Consider the following 16,659-nt stretch of genomic DNA (forward strand, 5'->3'; position numbering starts at 1 on the left):
TCACCTGAAAGTGCTCTGAGCTTGTGTGTGGGGATGATTCTGGAAGGCCAGCAGGCCCATCTGATTGGGATGTTGCCATCTTCCTAAGTGCGGTGAGAAGGGGGTGTTAAGCCGGGTGGCATTCTCCATGGACAACTGGTAGCCACAGGGAATTAGACCGCAGCAGGTTAGGATTTGTGAGAAGGTGCAAGTCCAGGGTGAGAAGTGTGCTGATCCCACAGTTACTCAGGGGTGGTGCCAGCTTGCCTCAGCAGGGGCCCCAAATAATGGATGGAGGTGAAGGGAGGCAGCAGGGACAGGAACACCGGGAGGAAGGGCGTGTCCCAAAGCCACCAAGAGTCACCAGAGCGGGGGAGAGATGCCGGAGTAGGCCATCTGGGGGCTTTGGGGGCCCCAAGGCCGGGCTTAGTCAAGCTGCTCTTCCAGGGCAGGAGCAGCCAGACACAGACCTGCATGGCGGAGGTGACCCCCACCACCGCCAGGAGAGGAGAGGTGACAGTGACAAGGGGAAGCCTCAGCCCTTCTCAGCCCTTCCATGACACACCCAAAGGCCACGGCAAACAGACAGCGACCTCTCTCCACACCAACAGGGCACAATCAAACAAGGATGCCCCCAAACTTAGGGTGCCCCAGGAAGAGGAAGAGAGCAGCTGTGGGGGCAGAGAAGCCACCTACTGAGAGAGGAGAGGAGAGGGCCTGGGGCTGGAGGGGGCCGGGGCAGGGGCAGGGGCTGGGGAGAGGCTCTGCTAGCCTGAGCGGGGGCGGGTGTGCTCACTCTGGCCTTCCTTGGGTTGGCTTCCTGGAGAAACCCCAGGCACGGGACGGGCTCCCAGAGTCTGGGGGGTCCTGGCTACCGGTGTCCCAGAGGTAGGGTTCCCAGGCCGTGGAATGCCCATACCCAGCACCGACACAGACAGCAGCTGGGACAGTGTGTGCCCCCAGTGTGTGCTCTGCCCAAGGCCCGTCCCAAGACAGCCCTGGGACCCCCAAGCTTCCCCAATGGCCCAATAGGAACAATGGAGTCCTACAGGAGGGGAGGAGAGAGAAAGAGACCAAGGTTCTGGGGACATTCGGAAACCCAAGAGGGGCAGCCTTGGATGCAGGGGTCAGCAGAGGACACTGGGGTGACATTTGCCAAATCGGCGGTGGCTGGAGACTGTCCACCCCCGGACACAAGCCTACGCCCATCACAGACTCAGCGTCCTTTATTGCACAGCGAGACTGCGATCTTTCCCCGGTGTGGGCGCGGGTGGAGAACTCCTCGGCCGGGCCCCGGTGTGGGCGGGTAGGCCGGCTCAGCAGCCCGGCCACAGGAGGGTGAAGGCACCGCGGCTGCAGCGGAAATCCGGCTCTGGCTGCTCCGGCTTGGGCTCCACGGAGACCAGGCGCCGAGCCCCGCGCTGGATCAGCGGGATGCAGTCGGAGACGCGGACCTCCAGGGCCCGGCCCTCCCTGAAGGAGGGAGGTCAGGGTCAGGACGGGCAGGGCTCCGCAGCCCCGCAGCCGCCCCCACGCCCCGAGACTCACCCCTGGCAGTGCGCGGCCAGCACACCCACCAGCTCCCCGACGCGGTTGTCCAGCGGCGGCCGGGAGCGGTGCAGACACATCACCAGGTCGTCGTAGCCCCGCGCGTGCAGCACCACCAGCTGGTCCCGCCCGCTGGTCACGCTCAGCCCGGTCACCTGAAGGGGGCGGGGTCTCAGGGTCAGGGGCGCGGCAGGTCCTCCTCCCCAAACCCTCACCTCCGCCCCGCAGCCCAGGAGCACAGGCCCGCCCGCCCGCATGCATCTTCCCCTCCCCAGCACCCCGCCCTCTCCCCTCGGCCTCTCCCGAGCTCCCCTCCTCTCCCCCAGGCCCCACAGCCCTGCTGTCCCCTCTAGGTCCCCTTCCTCCCTCTCTGGTCCTGCCCATAAAGGGGAGGGTCGGGCAGGACGCACCGCACACGAGGGCTTTTTGCCCTAATGGAATGTTCTAGATCTGCACAGTCTAACGTGGCACCACTGCTAACCTGTGGCTCTCCAGCACCTGAATGTGCTGGTGCCACTGAGGAGCTGAACTTTTACTTTTCTTTCCTTTTCATTGCATTTATATAGCCGCACGGGTCGTGGCCACCATACCAGATGGTCCCCCACCCTGACAGTTACAGGGACCCCCAGCCTCAGTCCCTGCCCTGGGTCGCCCCTTGGCCTGTGGGAATATGAGCTGCTACTCCAGGGAGCAAGTGGGTCACAGAACTGGACAGAGGGGTGAAAGGGGGGGGACAGGGTCCCACGGGTGGCAGCCACACACTGCAGCCAGCTCCATGCAGTCCAGTGGTGGAGACCCCCGGGCAGGCACTGGCACAGATGTGGGGAAGAGGGGCCATTTGGCATTTCGTTCTGCCAAAGTGTGGAGCAGGAGGGGGGCGAGGAGGCCGAGGATGGGGCTCTGGGCCCCCCACCCGTGGGGCAACCGGAAGCCTCTGCAGGCTGTTCAGCAGGGGCACATGGGGTGGGGGAGGATTTGCCATCCTGAGATGATGCTGAGTTCTAGAAAGCTCCAGCCATCCCAGGTAGGCATGAGGGGAGGGGCCCGGCAGTGCCCAGCAGGACACTGGGCCAGCTGGGGCCGCATGGATGCCCCCGCCCCCGACCAGGGCTCACCACGTCCAGGGGCACGGCCCGCATCACCCGGTACTGCCGGCCCGGCTCCAGCTTGTAGAGGTGCCGGTCTGTGAGCAGCAGCGCCCGGTCCCGGCTTTTGTTGAAGCGATTCACCTGTGGGACAGGTACTCTCAGGGTCACTTGCCTGGCCCAGGGGGCTCCCCAGCAGGTGTGGCCGGTGGCCTCGCCTCCCTGAGGCCACTCTCTCACTGACTGGGCTGGAGCTGACTACTTTTGAAGTTTCAGGATCAGCTGTGAAACCTCTAAGCTAGGCCTGGGCCGGGACTGCCATGGGCCTGCAGCCCTGCATTCACTGCTCACCTTTCGGACATGGCTGGAGAAGAGCACGGCCCCGAAGCCGTCCTTTTCCCGAAGCGTCTTCAGTCGCTGAGCAAACAGGCCTGAGGCTGTGGGGTTGTCTGTGGCCTGAGGACAGATGGGGGCTGCTTGGGATGGGGTTTTGGGACCATGCCTGACTGACAGCAACTCTCAGGGAATTGGCACAGTTATCCTTGACCTCAGAGAACCTCGTCAGGCCATGCGCCAGCCTCCTGGTGGGTCCACCTGCCACGCTGGCTTCCCTGAAGGCCCACCGCACAGACCCTCTGCAGCCCTGAGGTTCTAGGCACACATGTCTGTGCCCTCCACACCCACCCCCCAGCCCAGCTCCCCACGCCAGGCCTGGGCAGACTGGGAGATGGAAGGGGCTGGGTGGGACCTCGCTCCTCCATGCCAAGCCACCCACCTGGGCAAACCTCGCACCCCTGAGGCTTCATCCCCTGCAGAATAGGGCCGGGGGGGGGCTCATATAGCACCTGTGTGGGCCAAGGGGGGCCAAGGCATGGAGTCAGGGGGCTGTGCCTAAGAAGGGGGGTCTGTGCCAGAGAATGGGGGGGCTGACCTGAAAACACAGGAAGGCAAGTGGGAGTAGGGCAGAGGGGGAGGTGCTGAGTAAAGCCCAGGCTAGCTGGTTCTGGGTAAAAACCCTTGAACTTCAGAGGCCAGGGGCAGGAACAGAGGGGTACAGCCCACAGGACAGCCAGGCTCAGGGAGAGGACAGCTGAGGCGTACATGGGCAAGCTTTCAGCCTTGAGCCCCTCCTTGGCCCCCAGACCCCACAGCCCTGACACTTACGGAGGACAAGTAGTCCCGGGCCCAGGCCCGCCGGCAGCCCCAGTCCTGTCGCAGCTCCTGCAGGGCCGCCATGGCGGCCACCTTGGCCTTGATCTGAGCCATGTCTGAAGGGGGGATGTTCTTCACCAGCTGCCGGGCCCGCCACCTGGAGAGGGCCAGGTGGTCAGACAGACCCCCGTGCAGGTCTCACCCTTCCCCACTCCTGGTTGTGCCCCCTTTCCTGAGAACACACGTTAGTGCCTTTTCATGTCCCTTCCCCCACAGGATGAGGCCAGGCCCCTCAGCCAGGCACTAGCCACCCTCTGTGTCCCAGCCTCCCTGGTCTCAGTGGAAGGTGGCCTCTCCTGCTCTGAGCATGCTGGGTGCCCTTCCCACCTCTCCTAAAGAACTCCTACTCAGCCTTCAAAGCCCTGCTCAGCTGCAGAGGTTCCCCCACTTCTAGCTCTGACCCACCACCCTCCCTGCAAGCCTCTCGCAAGGAGATGGAGGCCTGCATACCCTCCAGATGTCCAGAATGGTGCTGGGGACATTAGGTATCTTCCACCGGCTGTGGGGTGTGGGTGTGCACAGCCCCCTGTTTTCCTGCTTATCCAATGGGACCACCTGTCTCCTGGCTAGCACCAAGGGGTTCAGATGGCCCGGTCCGGGTGTTCAGTGGGCTCTAGCTGAGTGGAAAAGAGTGAGGGGCGGTGACAGAGGGCGAGTACCTGCAGAAGAGTGCCTGGCAGATGTCCTGGAAAGGCTGCAGCACAGCAGGGGGCAGCGGCCACACAAGGTCACGGCCGTAGAGCGGGGGCTGCCGTGCAGCCTGGAATCGCCGCTGCATCTCTGCCAGGTGAGCGCGCACCTTGTGCCTCCGGAACCAGCGCATGATGGTGTAGACGGCCCTCAGTTGCCGGCAGTGCCGCCTGGCCAGCGTGCCCCGCCATGCCTGGGGGGCCAGTGGGAGGTGGTGCTCCGTTAGGCCCTGCCAGGCCCCACCTCCCTCTCCTTAGGAGACCCCAAAATGGAGGGGCACCCGAGAATGTAACCGTCAAAACCCAGACTGAAGATCCTACAAGGCAAGCAGCCCGGCGAACCCACAGATTAAAACAGACTTAAGCAAAGTATAGACCCTGAGTTGAACAGACTGAGGACACGACTGGGGACATGTGGTTATTGACTGGACAGGACAGCAGCAAGTCAGTGTGAACTTTCTAAATCCTGTTTCTGTGATGGTATTAGGTCATGTTCTTAAAAAAAAACCCTGTGTGTTACAGGAGATAACAGAGGTAACAATGAAATGCAGTGTGTCATCCTTAGTTGGATTCTGGGTTTTTAAAAGATGTAATGGGGGACTTCCCTGGTGGCGCAGGGGTTAAGAATCCTCCTGCCAATGCAGGGGACACGGGTTCGATCCCTGGCTCAAGAAGGTCCACATTCTGTGGAGCAACTAAGCCTGCGTGCCACACCTACTGAAGCCCGCGTGCCTAGAGCCCGTGCTCCGCAACAAGAGAAGCCACCGCGGTGAGAAGCCCGCGCACTGCAACGAAGAGTAGCCCCCCGTTCGCCGCAACTAGAGAAAGCCCGTATGCAGCAGCAAAGAGCCAACGCAGCCAAAAAAAAAAAAAAAAAAAAACTACTCTACCATACCATTTAAAAATAAAAAAAATTAAAAAATAAAAGATGTAATGGGTCATAGTGGTACCCTTTCAGAAATTTAAATATGGCCTACATATTAGACATTCAGATGTGTAGAATATGTTTTATCAGTGTCAGGTTTCTTTTTTTTTTTTTTTTTTGGCCATGCCCTGCAGCATGCGGGATCTTAGTTCCCACACCAGAGATGGAACCCGTGCCCCCTGCAGTGGAAGCGCAGAGCCCTAACCACTGCACCTCCAGGGAACTCCCAGTGTTAGGCTTCTTGAACGTGCTAATGTCAGTGTGGTTATAAAGGTGGATGACCTTGTTCTTAGGATATGCCTGCTGAAGGATTTAGGGGTGTCATTACTTTATATGGTTTGGGAAAAAATACAAATATATGCATATGTGGGTATCTGTATGTGCGTATGGAGAAAGAGAGATAGAGACAGAGAGACAGAGACAGGGTGTGGGGGGGAGGGGAGAACATAATTGGAGCAATCCAGGTGAATAGTAATCATTGTACGAATCTTTCCACTTTTCTGTAGGTTTGAAATGTTAGAAATAAAAAGTTATGGGGAGAGGTGGGAGAATCCTTATCCTTTGGGTAGACATACTGAAATGATTATAAATGAAATGATTTGCTTCAGAATAACTGGGATAGAGGTGCGATGTCTACCCAAAACCACGTTGGTCATGTGACATGGTTGACACAGGGCAGTAGGCGTGTGGGAATATAGCACACCATTCTGCACGCTTTTTTCCAGGCCTGAAATCTTTCAGAATAAGTGGAAGAAAAGAAGGAAAAAAGAAAGGAAGGAAGGAAGCCAGATTCCTGAATGTCTTGTTTTGAGCACCTGGGCCTGAGGCTGGTGGCCACAGAACAGAGGTGACCCGAACAACATCCACACTTTTTGCTTAAGTCAATTTCCGTGTCGGTTTGTCACCTGCGAGCGGGGGCTCCCCCGGTACTTGGAAGTGTGCTTGTGCTCCCCTCAGTGTACGCACATCCCCCCGACTCCGGGTGGTACACATCCATCTCTCCCCTCCCCCCAGGTAACGCACACAGCTCTCTCCTCCCCATCCTCCCACACCCTCCCCGGTGGCCATCCAGCCCCGCCGCACCTTCTGTAGCAGCAGCACGATGATGGGGATGAGACACGCGCGGCTCTGCTCCAGCGTGACCAGCGTCCGGGGCGAACGGATGAAGAGTTTGCTGTGGCCGAAGGCCACGTCCCCCTGCAGCCCGTGCTGCTCCAGGAGGGCGCTCACGGCCGCCCTATCGGAGCCCAGCAGGTGGTTTGGCCACGTGTACTCACAGGTCATCTTGTACCTGTCACAGAAGGACCGAGCAGTGGGCACCAGACCCTGGGGAGGAGTGCGGACCCGTCCCGCCTTGACTCGCCCCGCCCCCATGCCCCCGCACCGCACCGCCCCCCCCCCCCCCCCCCGCGCACTCCAGCGCCACGCCCACACCCTCCCTGCCGATCCCACGCAGCCCATCCCCGCCCCACCCAACCCCGTGTGTCACAGCAGCGTGCAGGCTCCCGCCTTGAAGTCTGAAAAGCGCCCGCTGCTTTGGGCACCCGCGCGGCCCGCTGCTGGAGCCCCTCAAGGACACGCCCCAGGGGGAGGGGCCGTACCTGAGTAGGAATCGAGAATAGGGCTGGCGGGAAGCGAAGCCGGCCCTGCGGACCCTCACGTTCTCCAGCAGCCCCAGGTATGCGACCTGGTGGCGACAGTGGCCCTCGTCCAGCTTCGCGGCCGCCTTGTCCTCATTGGGCTTGATGCAGCGGACGTAGAAGGGCTCCTGTGGGGACAAAGGACACTCGGAAAGGCCAGTGTCGCGGCCCTACAGTCACCCGGCAGGGGCAGCAAGCGAGCTGTCTCCATCCTGCCGTCTCCATCCTCCCAAGCTGCCGTCCGTCTGCGTGGGGAAGAGGCTCTCGGGGGAGGGGGAGGCTGAGGGCCCAAGGGCAGGCCGAAGGCTGAGGCCAGGAGGAGACTGGGGATGAGGGGTGGCGGGCAGCATGGGACCTGGGAGCCCAGTGCTGGGTGCGGGCAGGAGGCTGGCCCAGAGCCAGGTTCTGACCGGGCAGCAAAGCCCCTTAGCTTTTCCTTTCGCTTCCCAGAGGCGCTGCTGAGTCTCTGGATATTCCGCTGTCCTTCCACTGCCCGCTCTGACTTTGGGCCCCAAGCTCTGTGAGGTGCTCGTGCCACTTTCCTGTCCCTGTGGCCCCAGCTTCCAGAAGCTAACCCCGTATCTGGGCAGGACCAGGGCTGGGCCAACCCAAGCTCTGAGCAAGGTCTCCCCCAGCCCATCCCCAAGAGGCAACGAGGCCAGGGGAAGGCTGCTGGGACCCCGCATTTACTCAAGCCTCGGCCTGGTCCAGGGCACCTTAGCCTGTGCAGCGGCCGGTCCCTCCCTGCTGGAGGGGGTGTGGCTCGCAGCAGACAGGAAATAGAAGGATCCGGAAGGATCCAGACTCAGGGTGGGGTTGGGGGGGGGCCGTACCTTGGAGGCCAGGTTTTCCACCAGGGCCACCATGGAGTTCTTGAAGAGCGTGCCGGCCGTCAGGGGGCGCTTGGTCACCTCTGTGATGTCCTGCTGCCCATCTGGCCACATGGCCCGCAGGGTGGGGTCCGTGCTGTGGACACAGGCTGCATGGCCAGCCGCCCTCCAGGACAACCCACACCCCAGCCTGGCCATTTGTAAGCTTCATGGCCTCAGCTTTGACCCTCAGGCTGTCTGTGAGGGTCAGACCGGAGTGTCTGAAGGCCCTTCCAGCCAGAGCCCCTGGGCCCTCGCCCTCTGGTGCCCACACGCATGCCCACAGAGCCTGCTCACCTGTTGTACAGCAGCCGCTTGAAGTCCTGGAAGAGGGAGTCTCTGTTCTTGTCAATGAAGCCCTCCGCCGAGTACCTGGTCGGGGGGGACAGGGCCATTGAGGAGACGGGGCCCTCGGATGGCCCCCAGCATGCTCCTTCCCCTCCTCCCACCTGGTCAGCCTCCCTTCCTTCCTCCTCACGTGCTTCTCTTCTTCCCCTCTCCTTTCTGTCTTCCCTTTCATCACATAAGCCCTCCTCCCTCAGAAGTTTCTCTCCTGAGAGATGCCAAATGTCACATCACTGAACCCTGGCTCTAGCACATACATGCGGTGTGACCTGACCTAGGACAAGTTACTTAAACTCTCTGTGCCTCAGCAGAGACCACGAGCTCAGAACAGTGCCTACTGAGTTTCCAAAAACATCGGCGATTGCAGTTACAACCAGGAACTCCTGAGTCATTGGTCTATTTTGTTCCAGTGGCCCTGAGAACCTCAGATTCATCGTCTCGTCCCTTGACTGTTAGAAAGCTCAGCGCTAAAATCTTGGCTTCCCTTGCAGCTCCTAGAAAGGCTCAAGGCCATGGGATCTGACTTCTGGTGGCTTCGTCTTTTGGACTCCTATTTCTTCACCTTGTGAAGGACACGTTGGACACTTGTGCCTCTCTCTGTGTCACCTCAGATCCACTTCCGGGTGAGGTGAGTGACAGGGAAATTAATAATAATCATGGCCACTCCTGAAAGACACCTGGGGCCTCGGTACTTGGTGTGTGGCCCGAGGACCCGCAGTGTCCATCTGGCCTGGGAGCTCGTTAGAAACACAGCCTCTCGCCCCTCTGCCCCTCCTTGCTGGCCTGCACCTTGATGTGCAGGCTTTGCTCAAAGCGTGACAAGAACTGGCCCTGGGCTAGGAGCACAGGTCCACCCTGGCTGCACCTCGGAATCTCCAGCCCCTCTCCCAGAAATGGGCATTTTTTAAAAAGCTTCCCAGGAGATTCTATGATGCAGCCAGGGCTGAGAATCGCTATCTTATTTTTTTTTTTGCGGTACCAGCTGCTCCGCTGCATGTGGGATCTTCCCGGACCGGGGCACGAACCCGTGTCCCCTGCATCGGCAGGCGGACTCTCAACCACTGCGCCACCAGGGAAGCCCGAGAATCGCTATCTTAAAAGCCCCATTGTATGCTTGTGAATCTGGTGAAGGAAATATTTTCAGTGCCTTAAAAAGGGGAGGGGGCAGATGCTCAGTGGGGGGCCCTTACATGACATCCCCTGCATAGTGCTTGATCCGGAAGTCTCGGCCAAACTCCATGGTCTTGTCTGTGGGGCAGAGCTATGGGCGGGGGCAGGCCAGGTCAAGGCACAGAAGGTGTGGGGGGGATCTGGGGGAGGGGGGGACAGTCCTGCAGAGAAGGCTGAGCCACCGCCAAGGACCGCCCCCAAGACAGGCAGCGTGGCACCTGTAGCACCCTTTCCAGTGCTGGGACCAGCCGGGGGTGCACAGGGCGGGGGCGACCGCAGGGGCGGAGGGGCACCTGGCGGCTGGTGTAGTGCGGGTGGTGGCGGTGGTGCGTGTCCAGGGTCTGCAGGAAGATCCGGTCAGTGATGGGGCCCGCGCTGCTGCAGGCCTCATCCAGCACAGCCAGGATGCCCCGGTGGGGCCGCTCCACCAGGTCCACGATGGTGGTATTGTTGAAGTACTCCACCTGCGGGAGGGCAGGCAGGGCAGCTCCGGAGCCCCGTCGGCCGGCCTCTCGCCCAATTGCCTGCCCGGCGCCCGCTCCCCCGCGCCCTCCTCTGCACACACCCGCCCGCCCAGCGCCATGCCTCTCCCTCCGGGGCCCGCGGTGTGCAGGACGGGCCCGGCACTCACGCTCTGCCAGGCGATGCCCTCCCGCTCATATTCCTCCTGCTCCTGCTTCAGGATGAGCTGGATGAAGAGCTGCTGCAGCTTCTCGTTGCAGTAATTGATGCAGAACTGCTCGAAGCTGAAGGTGGAGGGGCCGTTGAGAGTCACGCCTCGACCGCCCACCTCAGGGCTTTGGCTCCATGGGGAGCAAGCGCAACATATGGCAGACTTCCCCGCAAATAGATCCCCTGAAGTTTGCCTGAGGGGGCTGGTGCCCGGCGCCCCAAGTGGCCTCTCTGTCGGGGAGCATCTCCCACTCCCAGGCCGCCCTTTTACCCGCCTGCCCCCAAGTCCAGCACGCACGCCCTGGAGTGGATCTGGGAGTCCCAGCGAGGGGAAGTGAGCCGAGATCTTGCCTTCCCAGGCGCCAGTGGACGGCGGCACAGCTGAGGCCGGCTTGAAGGCACGAGCCTGGGGCCAGGGACCGACCGGCACCGACGCCAGACCGCCTGCTCCCCAGCCCAGCCGAGCTCCCCAGGACTAAGGCGGCCTTAGAGGGTGGGCGGGGTCAGGGTGTGGTGGCAGGGCTACCCACCTGTTGACAGGGAACACCTCGAAGCCGTAGATGTCCAGCACGCCGATGACTGTGTCCTTGCCGTCGCGCCGGGGGTCCCGGTCCCGGGGTTCCATGACACGGTTGATCCGGTCCACCACCCACTCAAACAGCCGCTGGTACACTGCCTGGGAAGAGGCCAGGAGCCAGCTGCCTCTGACTGCCTCTGGCCTCGTCTCCTCCGAGAAGGCCTGCAGGTTGCCCCCCCACCTCCAGAGCACCTTGGCACAGGCGTCCCGGGCGTAGCTGGCCTCGGCCGCAGTGTGGCCCTTCTCGATGAGTTCCCTGCCTCCTGAGGCCACGGTGCGAGCCAGCAGGCAGCGCAGCGCCATCGCCCGGGGTGTGGCCGTCAGCTCAGCCACGTGGTCCACCAGCACCTCATCAGTCACCGCCAGGCGCCTGTGCTCCAGACTCCCTTCCTCCAGCTCCACAAACTCGATGTTTCCCTGGTGACGCGGGAACCATGAAGTCAGGCTCCGCGTCTCAGAGGAGCCTGCTGCATGCACCCCTCTGCCCCCGGCGGGGCGGGGGGAGGCAGGGACGCAGGGTACAGTAGAGCTTGGCTTCTACCACATACACAGCCAGAGAGAGAGAGGGGAGCGCTTCCTGGAGCACGCCAGAGCCTTCCCCAAGGCTTCCCACCCGAACGTCATGTGAATGGTCCCACCGCATCCTTCTGCAGCTGGCTATGTGCTACCCATTCCTCTTGCTTCCTCAGAGAGAACTAAGGCTGAGGCACTGAGTAACCTGCCCAAGGCCACACAGCTCTTAGGTGACGGAAGCAAAAGGCCGGTCTGCATGTGCTCAGCTTTACTGAGCCCAGACTGCCCTTGCCTGCTAAGTCTGGGCTGATCTACCAGACAAGGACCAGGCCCATACTGGGCATGCAGGGCCCACGGCTCAGGGTCCGGCCTGTGGGAACCCATAGCCAAAGCAACTCAGTTTCAGCAGAGGGAGAAGTGGGCCAGTTACATGGCTGGGTTGTCAGAGGCCAGTCTTCTCCTCCAGGGGAGGTGCCCGGCCAGGGCACCCCATGGGGAAATGGCCACAGAGCCCACAGCCAGGCTCACCAGGTGCAGGATGGCGGCCAGGATCCGGTGCACGGAGGCCACCTCCTCAGGACTGAAGCCGATCACCCGCATGGCCTCCGTCACCGCCTGGTGGTGGCTCTTCTCATCGCTGTCCAAGACCTGGGGGAGAAAGGGCTCAGCACCCCGGTGCCACCCTGAGCCTCGAGTCCTGTCCCAGGGCGCATGCTCACCCACTGCACCCCCATCCCGGCGCTGAGCCCCGATTCCTCCAACTGAAAGCCTGCCGAGTCAGGGCCCACCAGTCCCTCTGAGCCATGCACACCACCCTGGGCCCTGCTGAAGTCACTGGCCACCAGCACCAGGGTCCTGGGACTAAGCGTGATTAGAGCCTGGGCTCCCTGCCCCACTCACACTGAGCCCCGCCCCCTGGCGGGTGAAATTATAGAGCGCAGCGTTTCTCTGCAGGTGCAGTTCTTGCAGCTCCTTGTCCTCACAGCCCCGCAGCACCTGGAGGACCCGACACCCCTCCATTAGGCCGCTGAGCTCCAAAGACCCCACCCACGTACGCAGGACAAACAGACGCGTCCTTCTACCACCGCTGACCCAACACATTCACGGTGTGGGTCAGCACAGTGATGGTATAGACACCGCCTGAGCCCAGGGAGAACCTACTTCTAGGTCAGATACTGTGTAGACACCACGCCTATCCAGGGAAAGACCACTTCAGTGGTCAGACATGGTGTAGATACCACCTGAGTCCACAGAGACCCACTTCAGAGGTCAGACACATTGCAGACATTGCCTGTGTCCTGGGAGGACCTGCTTCAGTGATCAGACACGATGTAGACACTGCCAGTGTCCAGGCAGAGGCACTTCGGTGAGTCAGAAAGAATGTAGATACCACCCAAGTCCAGGGAGACACCACCTCAGTGGGTCTAACCCAGTGTAGACACTATCAGTGTCCAGAATCCACCTCAGTGTCAGACATGGTGTGGACACTGCCCTGCCCGCATCCAGGGGGACCCCACGTCAGAGTCAGATGAGGTGCACACACAGCCGTGTTCAGGGAGCTCCCACCGCAGTAGGGGTGGGGCCGGGGCGATGGCATGGAGGGAGAGGGGAGGGCAAGGGACTGTGGGTGGGGCAATCAGAAGGCCTTCCCTGCAGGTCTCCCCCTGCCTGCTTTGGCTCACCTGGTAGAAGGCATGGAAGTTCCTCTCGCCCACGTGCTGCTTGAGGACCCGAGACTGAGGAGAGAGGAGCAGCTGGACCGAGGCCTGGATGCTGGCCCCACCCCAGGGGACCTGTCCCAGAGCCCCCGGGGCAGTGCAGGTGGGGGTGGTGGCTGACCTGGCTACAGGGGGAGCCCCGCCCGGTGAAGCTGGGACATCTGAGAAGGTAGGTTCCTGGCCCCAGGGTGCCAGGCCTGGGGGGCTCAGCGTGGTGGGGCAGCTCTGCCTGGTCCCCCCGAGGGAGGCCTTTGTGTGGCCCACCTGCCCAGGGTCTCGGTAGTAAGGCCCACCTTCTCCAGCAGGTAGCTGTGGATGTGTCCCCCTACGGGGTCTCCTTTGAAGTCAAAGTTGATGTCCATGTACTTGCCGAAGCGGCTGGAGTTGTGGTTGCGGTTGGTGCGAGCGTTGCCGAAGGCCTCCAGCACGCAGGTGGACTTGAGCAGCACGTCCTTGACTCTGCGTGGGGCAGAGGGGCCGAGGGGCTATAACGCAAAGACCTCGCGCTGGGGACTGTGCCCAGGTCCAGCATCCCTGTCTGAGGCTTCCCCATCACAGGAGGAGAGGGAGCCTGAGGGCCTGGCCTCACCCTGCGCTGCCCCTTGCAGGCCTTTGACTCCGAGATGCTGGGAAAGGCACCTGCAGGGGGCTCATGCCGGTTGTCCTGTAAAGCCTTGAGCCTAGAAAGGCATTAGCCCTGCCTTCCCAGACCAAAGCTGCAGCCCAGTGAGGAGCTGGGTCTGGACGCTCGGCGCTGCCAGCCATGTGTGCTTGGGAACTTCCATCGCTGTTCCCACCCCACTCCTGCCCCGAACCCCACCTTACCCCACCTCAACAGGAAGAGCCGGGGCTCCCACACAGGAAGCTGCTCCTACAAATCCCCGCTGGTGAGCAGCTGGCAGGCAGGTGGGCCCTGGGTTCCGGGTTCCCGACGCAAACCCTGACACCCGGCCTGGCATCCTGGGCCTTCCTGATGGGTCAGCCAACTTCTCCACCTCCATCAGGTCCCAGTGAGGGCCCAGCACCCATCTGTCGGCCTGCTGCACCTCACTCCCTTCCTGTCCCTAGAGGAAGGGCACCCACATGCTGGGCCTCACCTCTCCTTGGGTCGAGAGGTCCGGGCTGTGGCTCACCTGGGGGCTTGCTGACAGCCACTGAACTTGGCCTGAGCCGGGCTGCATTGTGTCTCTTGCCCCCCATCAGGCATGAGGCCCCTCCCCACGCCCTCCCTGCCCTCACCTCTCCACCTCGGCCCTCTGGCTAGGGTTGGTGACGGCAGCGATGTATTGCATGATGTGCTTGCTGGCTTCCGTCTTCCCTGCCCCGCTCTCCCCTGCCGGAAAGGACGACAGACCGTTTCTGGCTGTTCCCCCTTAACCAGCCCCCGGTGCCCATCTCCACTCCCAGGCACTCCAGTCACCTCCCCATCTTTGACAAATGAAAACACTGGGGCCCAGGGAGGCTGTGAGCCAGAGCCTGGGCCCTGGCTGCAGGGCAGGTACCTGAGATAACAATGCAGGTATCCCTGGACCGGCGCTTCATCGCCCTGTAGGCAGCGTTGGCCACGGCGTACAGGTGGGGCGGCCGCTCATAGAGCTCGCGGCCCTGGTACCTGGAGATGGCCTCGGGCCCATACAGGGGCAGCTCCTGGTAGGGGTTCACGGACACCAGCACCTCACCGATGTATGTGTAGATGCGGCCCTTCTCGAACCTGGCACAGGCAGGGCCAGTCCTCAGTGCTCGGGGCCTCGGGGACACACACCTAGGTCCCGGGGTGCTGGGCCCAGGCGGGAAGCCTTGGGGCCCTGGCCCACCCACAGGGCTGAGAGTATAGACGAGGGTGTTGGGGTGAGAGGGGGTGCCGGCTGACTTGAGCCTTCCTGGTGCTGTTTGCCGGGAGTCGCACCCCACACAAGGCAGTGGTGGCATCTAAGCTGCTCTCCACGGGGATCCTGATGTCCCGGGAATCATGACTACCCACTTTATTAAGGGACTGACTTGCCCGAGGCCTTGCTGGCCAAGGCAGAGCTGGCAGTGTGGGAAGCTGGGTTGAGGACCGGGAGCAGATGGGGGCGGGAGGCGGGGGGAGCGGCCTCCAGCTGTTTCCGTCTCAAGACCTGGGCGGGGACCCGGAAGCAGAAGCAGCCCAACCCAGCCCCACCCAGACAGCAGGGACTGGGAGGGGTGCCACCACCCTCCCCCCGGGCACTTCCTCAGACTTCTGGACCCTTCCCTTCAGGAACCTAGTCACCCAGAAGGGTGCCTGTGTCCACCGTCCCTCTCTTGACTCTTCTGCCCTGACGGACCCGCCCTGCCCCTGACAGCCTGTCCTCTTCCTCAGCTGCCTCGGACGCGGGAGTTCCCTGGCCTGGCTCCCTGCACACCCGGGACCTGCTGGAGACAGACTCTCCCATCCACAAGCTGTGTGGCCCGAGGCTCAGGGTTCCATCGTTAATACGGAGATGGTAATACCTCTCTCAGAAGCTACTTTATAGGAATGAAGTGAAATCATGCTTAGCTCTCTGCCCCATACAAAAGAGAAGCTCATTTCCTGTCTGACTCTCCATCCCACAGCCCTGGCCTTGGCTCAGGGCCCGCCCGTGCCTGACTTCAGCAATCTGGAGTCAGTGGGACCTGTCCCCAAGCTCTGCACAGTCACCTTCTGCTCCCCCTGGCTGTCCAGGGATGAAGCCAGCTCCTGGTGCCACCCCATGTCACCACCAACTCGTCCCTGCCCTCTGCCCTCTGGCAAATAGGGCCCCGTGTCACTTCTACCAGCCACGCCCTGAAGCACCCCACATGCCCCCCTGAGAGTGTCATCTCAGCTTGTCCACCCGCACCCCCCAAGGTGGGCCCTGACCACTTCCCTTGGAGCCCCCAGGGCCCAGCACGGCCCCACAAGGGGGATGGAGCATCCACCCAGCCCGGGGGCCTGGCACCTGCCAGGAGGAGGGGTCAGGAGGCACCTGGGCTGTGTGGGAGGCCCGGGTTTGGGAAGCCTGCTCTAGCACTGGCTGGTTGCCCTGGCCCTGAGGCGGGGATGGGGAGAAGGGGAGCCCCTGCCCCTACCTGAGCTTCAGGTTCTCCATGAAGTCCTCCATGGTCACTTGGTCCAAAAGCACGAAGTCGGGCTTGCCGCACTCAGGGCCTTCGTCCTCCATCCTGCCGGCGGGAAGCACCCAGGCCAGGTTGCCCCGACCTTCCTGTGCAGAGCAGCTCAGGGGAGGGGTGCTTTCGCACAGGCCCAGCCCTCCCTCCCGCAGCGGTGTGGTGAAGTAGGAAGTGGGTTCTTGTGGCCCCAGGGAGGGGTTGCCCTCCCTGCTTGCCGTCCCCTCCCAAGGGGCTCTGACCCCTGCTTCCTGGTTCCCCTCAGAGCGTGCCTCATGGTCGAGGCGGTCAAGGAAATGCCGACCCTCTGTGATCTCACCCTCACCCCAAGCAGCCGCGTCTCTGCAGTCCCCGGCCCTGCTGCATCCGAGCCACGGGTGGGACTGTGAGCAGGGTTTTCTTGACGTGGCGGTGGCCACAGAAGCCGTCAGCTCTCAGACCTCAACACTAGGGGGATTTTCGGGTAGGTACATTGCACCTTGACAAAAGGTGAACAAATGCCAATACCCAGGCCCTTGGGGCGGGAGCCTAGGCAGTACTCCTTCCAAGTGTGACCACGCTGCGATGTGAACCACAAAGCCAGCTTCCAGGCTTAGCCCGCCACAGCCA

General features: G+C 61.9%; 1 protein-coding gene across 2 annotated transcripts; it reads right to left on the reverse strand.

The window, feature by feature from the left end:
* Positions 1–1,224: 1,224 nt before the first annotated feature.
* On the reverse strand, positions 1,225–14,941 carry MYO1G (myosin IG). 2 transcript variants are annotated; one of them, XM_060108972.1, is made up of 21 exons: positions 14,445–14,941; positions 14,182–14,275; positions 13,236–13,401; positions 12,907–12,960; positions 12,125–12,220; positions 11,753–11,872; positions 10,904–11,128; positions 10,665–10,810; positions 10,094–10,208; positions 9,756–9,926; positions 9,483–9,553; positions 8,245–8,319; positions 7,912–8,044; positions 7,040–7,206; positions 6,522–6,729; positions 4,484–4,707; positions 3,777–3,921; positions 2,964–3,068; positions 2,643–2,756; positions 1,528–1,682; positions 1,225–1,452 (listed from the first exon to the last, which is right to left on the reverse strand). In XM_060108972.1, the coding sequence occupies exons 1-21, from the start codon at positions 14,869–14,871 to the stop codon at positions 1,296–1,298; spliced, it is 3,168 nt and encodes a 1,055-aa protein (XP_059964955.1). In that variant the 5' UTR covers positions 14,872–14,941; the 3' UTR covers positions 1,225–1,295. The 2 variants fall into 2 exon arrangements, with proteins under 2 accessions (XP_059964955.1, XP_059964956.1); XM_060108973.1 differs by lacking the exon at positions 2,643–2,756.
* Between the last annotated feature and the right edge of the window lie 1,718 nt (positions 14,942–16,659).

This window comes from Mesoplodon densirostris, chromosome 9 (genome assembly GCF_025265405.1).
Source record: "Mesoplodon densirostris isolate mMesDen1 chromosome 9, mMesDen1 primary haplotype, whole genome shotgun sequence".
NCBI lineage: Eukaryota > Metazoa > Chordata > Mammalia > Artiodactyla > Ziphiidae > Mesoplodon > Mesoplodon densirostris.